Source organism: Schistosoma mansoni, chromosome W, assembly GCF_000237925.1.
Source record: "Schistosoma mansoni strain Puerto Rico chromosome W, complete genome".
Classification (NCBI taxonomy): Eukaryota; Metazoa; Platyhelminthes; class Trematoda; order Strigeidida; family Schistosomatidae; genus Schistosoma; species Schistosoma mansoni.
The window spans coordinates 12606531-12623485 of record NC_031502.1 but is presented as its reverse complement, the minus strand read 5'-3'; the positions used below and the strand labels follow the sequence as shown (position 1 = coordinate 12623485).

The window sequence follows — 16955 nt, the reverse complement described above, 5'->3', positions numbered from 1 at the left end:
ATTCATATAGCTTTTAAAACGTTGTATAAAAATTGTCAAGGATGTATTCTCAGGTTTATTGAAGCCTTGGCTATTTGTGAACCTAAACTCTCCTTTTGTGTACAAAAACCGTTTGTCGTAACCTTGAATTTACCCTGGTAACTCTCAAGTCATTCTATGACCTAGGATAACGCGACGATTTCTTATTCTTTCCATACGATGTAAAATATTTCACTCCCCTTTGTTACCTCTTTTGCTTGAACTTTCATTTAATTTAGGAAAAGGACTAATTGCTTTCAACTTTATGTTGGACATGTATAGTCAATGAGTTCGTTTAACAGTCGTACCAATAATATTGGGCTGTGATTAACTGGTAAATCCCGTTTTTACTTTAAAATGTCAAAATTTTAATTGTTTCAGTCCATTCAGGCTGTACATATTCTGCAGGTCTAGTTCATTCACACTGTGCCTGAGTATTCGGCATAAGATTTCATAGTGCTTTAGAGTTATGTTTTGAATAAAGTACCAGCATCTATATTCTGGTGTATGTTTGGAGACCTCAATTGTTAAAAATATCATAATTTGTAGGACTGTTGTGGACCAGTTTTTCGCTGCTTTTCTTTAGGAAGCCTTTTAACTGACAAGGTGGATAATCCACACTTAAGGAGATCGCTATATGCCCCTAAACTATGTTGCTCGTTATAGAAAATGACATTTACTACGTTATCCGTCACTCTGCTAATCACATTTTTGCATCGTTCGATGTATCACACCATATTTCGAAGTCAATAGACTAACTCTATGCTCACGCAAAGTCGAGTAAAGATGGCATATCAGCTGACGAGATTGTCAATCCTCACCGAAAAATGTCTGAGAAATTTATCACATACGCCTAATGTCAGATCTAATACTCGCTGAGTACTTCCTTAAGTGCTCGATTTTCTGCCCAGTCTTCACGGAAACTAAAAACGATTGAAGACAACTACAACCTCAGTAGATTTTATCTCCAGAGAATCAAAATGTGTCTGAATGCAACGACAATGTATTGTGCAATTACTGGACAACAACATTAGCTAGCGAAACACATTCCAAAATCAAAGTTTGTGGACAGAAGGTCGAATAACTATATGATTCCATGTCTATACAGTGTAACACCTCCATCTGAAAAATTCCCAACGAAATAATAGCCAACCGACTTACTCTGAAAGCAATCGAACAAGGATCACGTCATCACCCTTTATACTTGACCACCTTCTACCTCGACATCCGACACTTGCTACTGTGCGAGTAAGTTGCAAGGAAGCGAAAGCACCGAAACAAGATTTAGCAGCAGTTCAAAAATTTGTTGTGGGTTGAACTTAGTACTGTTGGGAGGTGCATACTACATAGTAATAAAACACGCGATTATTGTAACTGAATGACAGAGTAAGAATAACAGACTACTATTAACTTCCAATCTCTCTTTATCTAATCTCAACAGCTTTCATAATAACGAAATGTATCTGGGATGTAGATCTCTTCAAGTCCACAAGACCCTCCAATGCTTTAAAAAGAGCACTCTTAAAGTTTGTGATTCCACTTCTATAACAAGCTTCTTCGCAGTGAATGTTTTGACAACGACCCTCACAACCAGCTGTGATCAAAGTTAACCGATATAAGAATTGGAGCCAACTAATTTATTCGGATAAAGGACTGCCTAGCTGGACGTCAACAAAGAATACGGGTGAACTCAAAGTTGTCTTGCTGGGAAACTGTAGTTAGCAAGGCATCCCAGAGTAAAGTGTTGGATACAATGTTTTTTTATCTCGCATGCATATGACCTTCCTAGTCTCCTATCGTCACTGGTTTCGTTATATACTGATGATGTGAAGATATGGAGAGCGATAAAAAAGTAAAGGTGATAGTCTGGAGTTTCAAAACGACCTGGAGATATTATCTAAGTGAATTAGAATTTGGCATTTCCCAATAAGTGCCTTCAAATGAATTGTGATGCATATTAGTCAACAAGGTACAGATGTATGCACAGTGAATAACACTGAGCTACCTGTTGTTCGGACATGCACTGGTTTGGGAGTCATCGTTAGCCAGGGCTTAAAAACTACCGCACACTGCCGTGTGATAGCTGTCAAATGTTTTAGAACCCTATGGTCATAACGTGGGACCTAAAGTTATGTCGATGCCAAAACACTTCTGACTTTGCATACAGTATTCGTTCGTACTAACCTCCAGTACTACATACAAGCAGTTATCCCCTGCCTATAAAGATACTGTGAACTGTTGAAAAAGATTCGATGTTCCACAAACAAACTGATTCACGCAATAGAAAAGCTAACACATATCACCTACCTTTCTTTCCTTTTCAAAAAGAAACGGGAACTGAAACTTGAGGAAGTTATGAAGCCATAATATCTCGTTCGCAAAGTTTGAAATTAGTGATTTTCATGAAAATGAAAAACGACGAAAATGAAAACATATTTACCCTGTAGCACGAGCTCTAATTACTTGTAGCCTTCTGGAGAAGAGAGTCTCACATAAATCTGAATTATTGGACAATTTTTTGAAACTGTTTTAGCTTTATTCACAGCAATTCAAGAACAATGTAAGAGCCAAGTTTGAAATCTAACCTTGTCGTTATTGAATGTTAGGCTTTACTTGTTCTTAAGTGGGAGTACTTGTGATTGATATAACCAGCTATTCGCTTTTCCTCGATTATCTTATTCTATTCTCTTTGGGTCGCGCAACTCCGAAAGAACTGTTGCTTCCAGCTGCTGATGAGATTTATAACTTTACTAGCCAGTATTCTACCAGATTATTTAAATCTCTAAAACATACACCATAGGTGTGTTAACTTCTCAATTTGGCATCCTATCATAGTATATACGCTGTATGGGTTAATCCACAACTTTTGAATAATGTGGTAACCATAAGAAACTACTGGTCAAACCATTATTCTAACGAACCATGTGATTCTCTTCCTGTCATAGCTAAGACAGTGTTGCTCCAGGGTATTATGCTGTCCGTTACGGACTAATTTAGAACAGGCTTCGTAGTTAGGTCAAATGTAAGTGATTAATATTGTTTCTCAAAAGTCGCTTTTCCGAATCCTCTTCGTAGCGTTATAAATTAATTCCCTAAGACAGGAAGCCCTTTCACTTTAACTGCAGCATAAAGTGTTTAAAATTTAAGGGACTAATAGTAACTGCTTATTCGTATTCCGTGCTCAGTGTCTATTAGAAATTTATTAAAATCCATGCTCCATTGAATGTTCCTACCTGATATCATAAGGGCACGTGGCCCCGGCTTTCTGTTTTACAGAGAGTTGGTTCTCCTTTCGTTCGACTCTTCTCATGTTGCTTTAGTAATTCTTCGTACATGAGTCTCCTACCTGGAATATGAACATTCGGCCAGATAGGGTTCATATGATGGTCAGTTTTACGTGTATTTTAAAGTTTTGTTAGTCATCAACGTAAAGTCCGTTCGTTATCGCGTGCTACTATGCCACAATACCACGATAAAATATATACGAATAAATAAGTGTAGTAGCGTTCATAATGAAGCCAATGTCGAGAATGAGACTCATCATTTGTTTTTGTAGACTACACTGAGTTAATTCACAAATCCATGTTTTCTTTTCCAGGTTTCTAATAAGCAGAATAATCTTAACTTTAGACGTAATCAATCCTGGGTATTTGTAGCAGACGCTAAAAGCCAGACGGAAACTTAACATTGCCATATTGTTGTATCGGATTACTGAAGTTACTCTTTGTTATTTCCGTGTGTTATGGGTTGCCACGTTTCAGCTGATAGTTCTAATAGTTTTACGTGGGACGACTATCTTAAGAAAACAAACGGTCGCCCGGCGAAATTGGAGTGCTTTAAACAGGTTAGTAGTGTAGTATTTTGCAGGATATAATTCTGACTTAAGATGAATAGTTTATCTTACGGTAAAAATTAGTATAGTTCCCTTCAAGACATGGCAACAATACATTATTCCATTGGCGGTCGTAGATTTATGAGAAATAGGGTCTCACTGATCAAGAATCAGTTAATCCTAACCTGTGACTAATGAATTTAAGTGATATCTATCCAGTCACAGTTACATCTAAGTCCCGGTTTTCGTATAACCCCATATTTTTGGTCCTGTGATTCTGCCAGTATCCTGGGTAATATATTTTCTGGCACTATCGGTAGTAGTTTCATTCCCTGCCTTATAAATCTCTCTGCTGATATGAAGTACGCCACGTTGGGTCGATGTATTTTTGTGCCAGATTTAAAGTTATCAGCAATTAATTGCTGTAACCTACCAAAGTCGAAGATTTTAATGTCTAGCAAAGTGAAAGTCGGCACATAAGTATAAAGCCTATTGATATTCCGAGATAAAAAGACAGTAAGGAAAGAATCTGTCCATGGCTTTAAGGTATAATTCAAAAAGTTTCCATAACAGCACTCACGGTAAAATAACTGGATATCCACGATTGAGTTTGTACTGGCTTAAATTCGCTTAACTACATAAAGGCTCAGAATTTTCCTTGTCGGAAAACTTCGTGAAAATTATTGTCCTTGAGTATCTATTGTCATCGAATGTTGCACCTATTTTTGACTACTTATTCTGGTCCCATTATCAACAAGTAGTTCATCGTAATGAAAACTTTTGTGGCCGTACCCCAGTGGTTCATTCATTACGTAGACAGTAAGACAAAGGCATTGTAGGTTTTCCAACACCGTAATTTTGTAGATATCTAGTAGATATCTCGTTCATATCCATGTTTCTTTCAGCAGCTACCAGTTAGTGTCGATACACTTGAAGTAGGCACGAAGTCCCACATCTTGTTAGTTACCATTAGTACATGCTATAAGGGGTGCAACATAATACAACCCTCTCGGTTAAAAATCAAAACACCCAGATGCCATTATCTGAGACGGCACATTTGAGTTTTGAAAAGTTTATCAACGAAACTAATTGCTTGATTCACTAAAGTATTTGTAACCTTGTCAGTGTGTTAATAAAATATTCGCTGAGCTGTTCATAGTTCCTAAACACTTTTATCGAATACCTTATAAGATACGTCAGTGTACTGCAAGATGCACTAATTTTCAGGTTCTTTGGACGAAATATTTCCTCCTGATCTAACTTATGGGACGCAGACTAACGTAAATCACTAAATAATTCAACGTTTACATTTATCACACGTTAGTAAATCGACAAAAAAGACATCTGATGCTAAGAAGCAAACGTAAGGTATTGGGTTTAATGTATGTAGTGCTGCTAACTTCAAAATGTCCTTAATGCACAGGGCTCGTTATGAAGCTATTTGAAGCAGATTTGAGGCGTTCAGAAGTGGTATTCATGTTTTATTTTGGCCTATAAATGTTAAGTGTTCCACATTAGACAATATAAGATGATACGTCAAGGATAGTAGGTGAATTAGTTGAACACGAAACTTGATGGATTTTTGATCCATTCTCTTGTCCAAATATATCCTTAGCTCTCTTAACACATACCATTATCACCTGTAATAGAATATCCAACTGCCTCATGAAGGTCTAGTAGACTGCTCGAATTGCTATCTATTTATTTATTATCTTATTTGAACACATTGATACAAGGGGGCATCAAATAAAGATGTGCCACACAATAACAAAAAGGCCAGTAGGAGTTATCATTAATTTGTGTAATGGCTATGATACTACCCAGGTGCCCAAACCGAAGCAGGTGGTTTTCTTAGGGTACCACACCCCGAGATTTTGACCTGAAGGTCTAATCCACATGGCAATGATGCAACGTCAAGAGATGCAGTCCCATGGTAGCCGGTGACCAACGATAGGTTCACATGCCTTTTTTTCCTTCAGGATTCTGGAGCCCATATGCGCTATTGGTTTGGAGTCAGAGTTTTCCGACTGGCTTAGGTAGATCTTCCATGTCCACCAACCCGGTTAAAGCACCGAACATTCACTTTCCACCCTCGCAATTTCGTAAACAATACCCTCGTTGTGAGAAGGCAGTGAGTAGGTCTTCCCTGTCAGTGGCTGTATACTCACGGCCATGTAAAAGCGTTTCGAGACGGAAAGCGAACTCTCCCGACCCTCGACTGTACCAGGGCATTTGAGGGCAAATGACGGGATGGCGAAGGAGGTTCTTCCGGCCCATTAGTTAGGCAGGCCACCCACTGAAGCAGGCGTAATTTATCATAACGAAGTAACCACCTTCTATTGGCGCTGCTCTTATGTGAAATGAGCCTCTACGTTAAATATGCACTGGTTACTGGTATCGAAACACAGCAGTTTAAATATACTACGACTACATAATAAGCAATATTGAAGTCAGATACGATGTTCTAGACTACAAAATAAGTTATTCCATAACCTTATGAGTTGTAAGATGTTCATGTCACTCACAGGTCTATTCTAACTTAATACTTAATGATATCTGAAGTATAAATTGGGTAAAAAGTTACTGTCAATCGGTCCACGATAGCTGAAGTTATGTAAAAAGGTTCAAGTTTTCTGATATACCCTGCTTCGGTCTGGGCACCCGGGCAGTATCACAGCCCTCACACAAATCAAGGGAGACTTGTGTGGTGTATATGTATCTCGTGCCCCTTTGTATCAGTAAAATTTCTGATATACTCAGAACGATAAATATTTAAATCACTTTCCGGTTTTTATTGATGTCCCCTCTGATCTTTGTTGTAGTGTAGTAACTGAAATGTACACCTTTGCGTTCAAGGGTTGGCTCTAATATCTGTCTCTTGATGTCACGGTTTAAGTCCTTTTTACTTACGCTTGTTTCCCCTCGCGGAGGAGCATAGGCCTTCCACCAGCACTCTCCATCCAATTCTGTCTTGGGAAATCCTTTCCAGTTACTATTCATCTTTTTCATGTCTGCTTATTATTCCCGACGCAGTGTGTTCTTCGGGCTTCCACCTTTCCATTTCCCTTCAGGATTCCAAGTTAGGGCCTGCCTTGTGATGTAGTTTTGTGATTTCCGTAATGTATGTCCTATCCACTTCCAACGTCTTTCCTTAATTTCCTCTCCTGCTGGAATCTGGTTTGTCATCTCCCATAGCAGGCTGTTGCTGATGGTATTCGGTCAATGTACATTCAGCATTTTGCGTAAACAGCTGTTTATAAATGCTTGTACCTTTTTGATGATGGTTGTAGTAGTTCTCGAAGTTTGAGCTCCGTACAGTAGGACTGTCTTGACGTTCGTATTGAAGATTCTCACTTTGAAATTAGGTGACATTTGTTTTGAGTTCCATATGTTCTTCAATTGTGGGAATGCGACCCTTGCTTTGCCAATCCTCGCCTTTACGTCCGCATCAGATCCACCACATCCACCGATGATGCTAACCAGGTACGTGGAAGATCCCACATCTTACAGAGCGTCTTCACCGAGTGTGTTTGGGTTGGTGTTCTTCGTGTTGTATTCCAGGATCTTGCCTTCTCCTTTGTGTATACTGACGCCTACTGATGCAGAGGTTGCTGCTACACTAGTTATCTACATCTTCGTTTGTTGATGTGTATGAGATAGAAGAGCTAGGCCATCTGCAAAGTCGAAATCGTCTACTTGCATGCAATCTCTCCATTGTATTCCGTGCTTCCTCTCAGATGTCGAGATCTTCATATTCCAGTTGATCACCAAAAGGAAGAGAAAAGACGAGAGTAAGCAGCCTTGGTCTGACTCGGGTTCCCCTTTGGAAGGCACTTGTCAGTTGTCCTCCATGCACCGCTTTGCACTGTAGTCCATCATATGAGTTCTGGATAATGCTGACAATCTTCTCAGGAACTTCATAATGTTCTCCTTTCTACTTTGTCAAATGCCTTCTCATAGTCGATGAAGTTGATGCATAGTAACGAGTTCCACTCCCTTGATTGTTACACGATGATCCGTAGTGTCGCAATTCGGTCTGTGCACGACGGATCCTTGCGGAATCCAGCCTGTTAATCTCGAAGTTGGTTGTCTACTGAGTTTTTCATCCGGTTCAGCATCACTGTTGAAAACCTTTCCTGGTATTGATAGTAGTGTGATGTCTCTGTATTTTTCACATTTGCTCAGGTCTCCTTTCTTTAATATCTTGATGAGGTGTCCATTCCAGTCCGTTGGCACTTGTTCTTCCTCCCAAATCTTCCCGAATAGAACGCGAAGCATACTTGCAGTTACTTCCATATCTGACCTCAGCTGGTATATAATTAGGTCCTGTTGCTTTCCCGTTCTTGATTTACCTGATGGCCATGCTAATTTCTTCGATCGTTGTTGGAGTGACATCTATGGAAAGATTTGTAGGTGCTTCTTCGATGTCCAGTGGATTCATTGGAGCAGATCTATACAAGAGTTCCTCGAAGTATTCCACCCATCTGTTTCTCTGTTTTTGAATTTCGGTGATTGTCTTTCTTTCTTTGTCCTTGGCCGGTCTCTCTGGTTTATTATATTCCCTCGCCCAGCACCTCCTGACATGTTGAGGTTAATGCTTCTTTAATCCCTTTCCAGTTGCTGTCCTTAGTAGTTTCTTCTTTTAGCAGATCCTGTAAGGCTTGAAACCTGTTGTTGGGAGTTATCTTGAATTCGTTGATTTTGTTAGTATCTCGAAGGAAGGCTGTATTAAACCTTTGTACTGCTATTTCCCCATCTGTCAAGTGTTTCTTTAGCTTCAATTTCATCTTCGCCATAACCAGGTGGTGATCTGAAGCTATATCAGCTACTCTAATGGTTCTCACATTTTCCATTGTCCTTCTGAATTTTTTATTGATACAAATATGATCTACCTGGTTATCCGTGGTGTGATTCGGTGGGATCCATGTAGCTATATGTATTCGTTTGTGTGGGAATATAGTGCTGCCTATTACTAATTTATATTAACTCGCTTTGTCTCGTGGTCCGCTCAACTTATGCACGTTATTTTTACCATAGCTCTCCCTCTGGTACATTGTTTTGAAATGTGAGAAAGAGAGCTCATCCAGTTAAGTGACAGGTTCTATGTTGCTTGTTCGGTTTTTCAAGTTTCCAGTATTTTTGTTTTCCACGCGTTTAGAAGTACTAAATTTAACTGAAGTGGGATGTTTTGTATTTGGATAGTAAGTGGTATATTATCAAGTGTAACCAAGTTTCATCAAAAATAGATGACAACTATTTTGAGTTACCACTTGTCTGAACAGTTTTTTCTGGCGAAACTAATCACATTCAGTCGGTCCACGTTGATGTCGTTTTCAACATTATTCAACTCTATAAAATCACTTAGTTCATCTTAATTCCACTTATAACTGCTCAGTCATACGTTTCTTACTGTATCAAAACATCGATTTCTTGTTTTTGTTTCAGTCTCTGGTTCCTCCGCCAAACTATTTCGAGGTGAATACCATTCTAGAAGCGGAAGACCAACGTAGTGCAGCTCTTGTTCTCAATCCATATTCAAACGATTTAATAAAAGCACGTTATGCTAATAATTCTACTAGTAGTAATCAACAGTTGTTGGAGACCCCATGTAGAAGGTCGAGTCTGAATCCTCACTCCAGTGGAACTGTCCGACGCTTCAGAGCAGCTTCATTCAGTTTAGCGCGAGTGATAGAAACGTGTGGTCCACGTTTGAGAATACGTCTGGTTGGAACTGACGATCGTAATGATTATTGGTTCTTAGTTGACTCCGACCAAATCAGACCTTATCCTTCTGGAAGTCCACTACAACCGCCCTTTGGCTATATGCATAATCATCTTGTGTGGAATCGTACTCTTAAGAAAGCAACTGAAGGGACGCGTTTTGCGGATCCTTCGTGGTTCATTTCAGTAAGTCGTAATCTGTCTTACAGTTCGTACTCCGTTTTCGCAGTGTTTCCAATTAGTAATACCGTATTTTTTTATATTACAGCAACCACCAGATCCAGAGGATAATTACTTCCAAGTGAATGACAAGTTAGAGGCAGTAGATCGTAGAAACACTCAACTGATATGTCCTGCATCTGTGGGCGCAGTAAACGGCCACCATATTTTGATAAATTTTGATGGATGGTCAGGAGCTTTTGACTACTGGGCTCGTTTCGATAGTCGTGAACTATTTCCTGTCGGTTGGTGTAAGTCAGCCAACTACCCTCTTCAGCCACCTGGACCAAATGTTATACGCTCTCCAATTATTCATTCAACCCCTAGTTTCTTGTATGCTCATAATTCTGTTTCCCAAGCTCCCAGCGTCTCACCAAAATATCTATCTAAAGTACTTACCAACAGTTGCAGTCGTATCTCAAAGACAGACAAAACGTCTTCATGTCCTCGTAAAAAGTTAGGACTTTCAAGAAGAATTAAATCGCATGCAAATTTAGTTAGGAGTAATTTGCGTGACGAAACAGAAAGCTCAACACATTTTAGGAATCCTCGTGAGCTGTCAACAAAACAACCTCTAAGTATGAGTCCATTTTCTCCAGCCTTATCAAAGCCAAATCATAATAGCGTTGCTTCCGAACATATGGATGTCAATAAAAATGAACGTGTTGATTTGTTTGTGGAACCCAATTCCTTGAATACTTCACAGGTTGATTCTTCCATTCAGTCCTTGACATCACCACCCATCGTCCCTCCTGTCTTAGAAGATGCAAGTGATTCTTTAAACACGTTTTACTCCTCATCTCCCCCTGAACATCCTCCACGGATCGAAGCCTCTGAATTTGTGAGAGATTCTGCGGACGGACGTCATCGACGTTTCAGTAGCCCTTCCGATTGCGTTGTGCGTCTCCAGGCAAAATCGTCACTAATGCCAGTGTCCAACGTGTTACATCCATATGAGCCAGAACTGAAATCATGGAAAGTAGTAACGAAAACTAAGCAAAAAAACAAACAGCACAAACTGAAACGTCGCAGTGGAAATTCAAAGAAAAAATGTCCCGAAATAAAACAGAAATTCAAAATAGCCAAGTAAGCTTCAAACATGTTCAGTCACACAGAATTTATCAGTAGATACTCAACAGCATTTAACGTACATAACTAAGTAATACCTGATAGCCCTGTAAATTATATGTTCTTATAAGCCGTGAATAGTTATAAGTCTGTGATTGACTCACTTGCCTTTTTTGTAACGAGGTACTACTACCTCACCTTCGATTCCGACTATGAAGGTCTATTGTTGTTGATTTCCAGTATGGTGTCAATATCTTCACTAGCCTATTTTCATACTATTATTTAGCTGTATTTTAAATAAGCTTGTGAAAAATGATGTATCAATATTGGAATATCTGGTTGGTCTCTTAGTATTTCACTTTATCTAATTTCAGTAGTTGTAATACCAGTCATTCAGTTATACGCAAAGTAGGACATGACATACAAGTGTATCGGTTTAAGTTTCCATACCACATTACATTATGATGTATGTATAACATGCTACCATATGTCGATTTATATGTAGTAAGCATTAGCATATATATATATATAGTGAGCATTGGCGGCATTATTCTCCTTTCTAAATAGAATTAGCTAAAATCGGTCAGAACACTCAGGCTTAGCTTGTCTAGTGAAGGTACATCATTAGCTCTTGAGCCGTTACACGAACACTTATAATGGTTCTCTTTAGTTATACATTAAGTATTCGTACCTTTTTTGTTTTGTAAAGTTTGTATCTTTCTACAAATATACTATGTGGTCAATGCATTCATAAATTTGATGTTGTATTGTATGTACGAAGATTTTTTGAAAAATAAAATAGTAAGTAGATGTATTATAACTCTTGTGTTACAGGAAATAGATAGCCATGCATTATTTATTGTGAGTATACGTCACACGTTTATTCTAGTGCATTTACTTCTGCTCTGTTAATGGATAACATCGAAATAACTTATTGCATACTCAGACTGTTCCATTTTTATTAGTAGACAAGTTTATTTCGTGATCTTCCTTTATTTTTTAGTTTTCTCGTCCTGTGTTTTTGCTAAGTATAATAATTTGAACCAGCCAATTTACTTTTTGTTTAAGGGAAGCGTAACTGTATGTTAATGGCACCCAATCATTGAATCTAGAATTCACATCCTATTGTTAATTTTCTCACCTTATAGTGACAGTTTAACCAATTCGGTACTATGCGACTATGAGTATGTTGATTCAGTTTCTCCTCAACTGAAAGGCTTTTCTGATATGAGTCAAAACTATGAAAAGTCAATCGCTTATCCAGAAGACAATCCCAATTTGTACAAAAATGAAACTGCCAATTCTACCGCTTTCTGCAAAAATGATTCTTCATTAACGTGTACTCCTGTCTTCATGGCAGATAGAAAAAGTTTATTTAAATCGGAGAACGATCGAACTAATGGTTCAACCATGGGGTCAAGCTTAGTCTTTCAATCACATATCTCCCATGATATCATGCATACGAATGGCTGTTACTTTGATGAAATGAATTCCCCTACTCATGATAATTTATCTGTTGAAACATCCGATTCACATTTGTGGTTTTCTGGAAAGTTAGAATCTAATTCTAATAAATCTACTTATCCTGTGTACGCTCATCAAAATGTTGATAGTTTAGATAGTCAGAGTCTAACTACACACCTTCCTTCGTCAACTGTGTCTCCTTCATCACTGGGTAAGTTTGTGCCCACATCTAGTGGTTTTTTTCCATGCTATAAAACTTACAAATACGGTTTCAACTTATTTAAACTCTATATTTACCACAAGGTCTGCAGTTTTCATATCTATCGTTCTCAGTGGGAGAATAGGAGCGATTTAGAGTTTTGTTTTTGTACTATTATAGTAACTTCTCAATTGTCTTTCTCCAACATAACCTTCATCGCTCATTGATGTTCATGAAGCATCCAATATAATTTTATTTTCAACATGACTGAAGAATGTTGCCGCTTTTGAACATTTATGATCAGTAATGTTCATTCTCAGGTGAACTCTAAGCTCATCTAATCGCTTTTAATACAAAAAATTTCAAAAGGTCACTCCTTCTGTTCCCTGTGCTACTATAAAAATATCTTTAAGTCAAATACCACGTCAAACGCTCTCATCCATTTATTACAAAGTCCATTACGTTAGTCCGTTTGAGCATCTAGTCTGAGAACTAATTTCTAAATCTGCTCCTTAATTTTGGTTTTTGAATAGCTTTCCATAATTTCAACTGACGTTTTAACGAGGCTTCAGGCATCACGTTTGTGAAATCATTTACTTTCTGAGTAAATTCAGTAAAAGTTTTGACTGTCAATTCTATCACCACGTTGTTAAGGCTTAGAAATAATAGGACTCTAGATTTCCGTTGCGTGCTCATTAAAATATCATTCTGTGTATTGGTCCAGCAATCGGCTAGTCTCCCCAGATAATTTATTGTTCCGTTTAAATCACACTTTGTTTTTCTGATATCATAACATGATATTGGCCCAGTGGATAAATTAATTAAGTTGTTTAGCAACGCAACTATTGTTTTTCTCGAGTTAATTTCCCATTAGTTTGTTTTTGATCAGTTTCGCTTATACTCCCTGATAGTAGCTCCTATGAAATGATCTCCACAGTGTTCTGTCAAGATAAGCCATTTTGCCTATTGAAGTTGTTCAGCTATAAAAAATTATTCTAGGAAATAATTTCATTTATATCCAGCAATGTATTCGATTTTGTGAACTTCCAAGGTTGAGATGTTCAAATAATCATGTTTTTTTCATGATTGGATATGATAACTAAACTTACCTTTACTCATTCTTTGTTGTAAAATAAACCCAAGTGGCCGGATATATTTTGCCCATGTATATACTTTACTTTCTTCAACGGATTATGAATATAACCCTTTTTGAGTTAAAAATCATAAGCAAAACATCAATTTTTTATCACTAACTAATTTAATCTATAAGGAAAATGTTATAAAAATTAAGATTTCTCTGTATCATACATTTCACAATCTACAGTACGTCTGATAGATGATAATCCTCTTATCTTATATGTTTGATAATTCTGATCATCTTAACACTTCCACTGACCGAGTTAGGCCAATAGTTTGAAGCTCAGTTGTGCTGAAAGTAACCTATCTCCGTATAAACTTCTTTTGGTTGTGGTAGCCTTTATTAGACACGATCGATATGACATCCGACACTGACTAAATGGAGGGATAAGGTTAGAAACGTCTAGAAGTTGTCATTTTTTAAGTGCACACATTGATGACTAGAATTCAATTCTAATATTTAAAAATTTAAAGACATAGTTCTGTACATTACACTAGTTTACGTAGTCACTAATTGTTATTTATTGGTGTATACAAAACACCTCTATAATTAGAGCTACAAATATCTCTGAAGATGAAATTATAGGGACTTACTTTAGATGGTTTGTTGCTTAGTGTATGAAATTCTGGATCAATTACTTTAAGATGCTTCTGATTTATCTTACAGGCATATATCAACGCCACAGCTTTTTATTATTCATATCAGAATTAGCAAGTAATTAAATAAGACGTATTTTTTAAGATTTTTATTCTATTATTTATGTAAATATTTTACTATGTTATGGATCGACTTATGGAAAGGCTGTATTTCTCAATTCATGTCTCAGATATCTTAGCTGGTGAAATTTCACAATCACATCCAATATCATAATGAGTACTCTACGTTTAACTTCGATAAAGCTTATTTGTTTATTCTTCTGCATCCAACTGTCAGTCACTTCAAGTCAAGTGAAGGATATTGGTCGAAAAATATTAGACAAAGAAAAACAACTCGCATACAAACGATAGTTTGAAGTTGCTGGCCATAATTCACTTATCAAAATTATGTATCAGACGACTAACAAGAGACATTTCACTCATCAGTTTTAACTGTTTGTATATAAAATTTCAGATTTAGGATCGTTTCCTTTTCCTAATCCTACTCAATGGACCATTGAAGAAGTTTACAACTACATTACGGCTCGTGATGCTACTCTCCTTGAAGCAGCGGAAAAATTCAAACATCATGTATGTTTTTTTGTCATCGCTAATGCTGTCCGTTTTCTCCTACTTATTTCCATAGCTCAAACTAAAGTAGGTTATTCTTTTATTTTACAAATAATTACTAGTTCTCAGGTTTTATGTTATGATACAGGAATCCAGAAGTCCCACGAAGTAGGTCAGGTATCAAAGTGAGACTGGAACATGCAATGTGCTAATCTAGGATGTTTTAATTCTGGATAAAAACTTTTGATACCTGGCAAGTTACATTTTGTCATATCACTGCTGGGCTAAAAACTTGAATAGAGTTCGTAATCAACCTTGTATTGTACCATCGATACTTTGATAGTAAAACTATCTCTTCTTATTGTGGTGTACACATCGCATCAGTTAGTCGTGCAGTCTTCAAGTTTTTTAATCTTATAATTAATTGAACAACCGTCAGTTACTGCCTATGTTTGTATTTATTACAAAGAGAATAATAACTTTTCATTAGGCCTCCAATTATGACAATCCATATTAGCTTTATCCACCGGTTATACGCTATATTTACCTCTTAAAACCCTAGTGACGAATTTTTCACATTGTAGTTGGTCAAGCAACTGTTTCTGACGACTAAATCTTTAGCCTGTCTATGTGGTCTCTATTGTCTCATCCAAATAGACTACCGCTCATGGTTTCCTGTAATTCAAGGAATCAGGTACCGAATTGTAAAAGGTAAGTGGTTTACCAGGTACTAGTTTGTCACCAGCTGTGAACCTGTGGTTATAACACTTAGTTTTAAAACAATACTAAAGGTTCGTCACTTATCTATTGTCATTTTTGGTTTCCAGTATGGTACCAATATCTTCACTAGCCTATTTTCATACTATTATTTAGCTGTATTTTAAATAAGCTTGTGAAAAATGATGTATCAATATTGGAATATCTGGTTAGTCTCTTAGTATTTCACTTTATCTAATTTCAGTAGTTGTAACACCAGTCATTCAGTTATACGCAAAGTAGGACATGACATACAAGTGTATCGGTTTAAGTTTCCATACCACATTACATTATGATGTATGTATAACGTGCTACCATATGTCGATTTATATGTAGTAAGCATTAGCATATATATATATATAGTGAGCATTGGCGGCATTATTCTCCTTTCTAAATAGAATTAGCTAAAATCGGTCAGAACACTCAGGCTTAGCTTGTCTAGTGAAGGTACATCATTAGCTCTTGAGCCGTTACACGAACACTTATAATGGTTCTCTTTAGTTATACATTAAGTATTCGTACCTTTTTTGTTTTGTAAAGTTTGTATCTTTCTACAAATATACTATGTGGTCAATGCATTCATAAATTTGATGTTGTATTGTATGTACGAAGATTTTTTTGAAAAATAAAATAGTAAGTAGATGTATTATAACTCTTGTGTTACAGGAAATAGATGGCCAAGCACTTCTTCTTCTTAGCATGGAATCACTGCGTAATTATATGAAGATTAAATTGGGTCCTGCTTTGAAAATGGTTCATCTTATCAGTCGTCTAAAACGTGGGTTGTTGTAACTTCGCTATTCTTCGTGGTTTGACTTCTCTATTGGTCTTTATTTCATTTATAAAATCCGGACAACAAGGATATGTAGATGGTTAATGTTCCCAAATTTTCTTTAAAATATATGTGTATCTCTGTCAGTTTTCAATCTATTTTCTTAGTAACCAAATTGACACATCTTTTTGAGTTCAATGTAGTTGAATTTATTTGGTCAATATAACTTTTTAATATGAAAAATCGTCTTGTCAAGAAGACTTTTTCTTTACACTTGAAACTAATTTTGCAACTACAAAACACGATAACGCTACCTCTGTAGTATATTATATTTAAGTCTTATTAATTAAGGTTTGTCTGTTTTGCTTATGGATATGAGGAACCGAAGTATTTTTCGTAGCTGGCAAACTTGTTCTGTGTTTGTTATGTTGCATTAACTGGTATATACGTTCTTGCATTTCTTTAGGGTACCACACCCCGAGATTTTGACCTGAAGGTCTAATCCACATGGCAATGATGCAACGTCAAGAGATGCAGTCCCATGGTAGCCGGTGACCAACGAT

General features: G+C 37.1%; 1 protein-coding gene across 2 annotated transcripts; it reads left to right on the top strand.

The window, feature by feature from the left end:
- Positions 1 to 3757: 3757 nt before the first annotated feature.
- Smp_006250.1 (putative sex comb on midleg homolog) lies at positions 3758 to 16630 on the top strand (the record flags this gene model as incomplete). Of its 2 annotated transcripts, none has more annotated exons than XM_018788577.1 (6): positions 3758 to 3862; positions 9296 to 9757; positions 9840 to 10876; positions 12007 to 12533; positions 14770 to 14885; positions 16287 to 16630. In XM_018788577.1, 6 exons carry the CDS (start codon positions 3761 to 3763, stop codon positions 16410 to 16412), a joined length of 2370 nt encoding a protein of 789 aa, XP_018654106.1. The 2 variants fall into 2 exon arrangements, with proteins under 2 accessions (XP_018654106.1, XP_018654105.1); XM_018788578.1 differs by having other exon boundaries at positions 3761 to 3862; positions 14770 to 14951; positions 16287 to 16412.
- Positions 16631 to 16955: the final 325 nt, after the last annotated feature.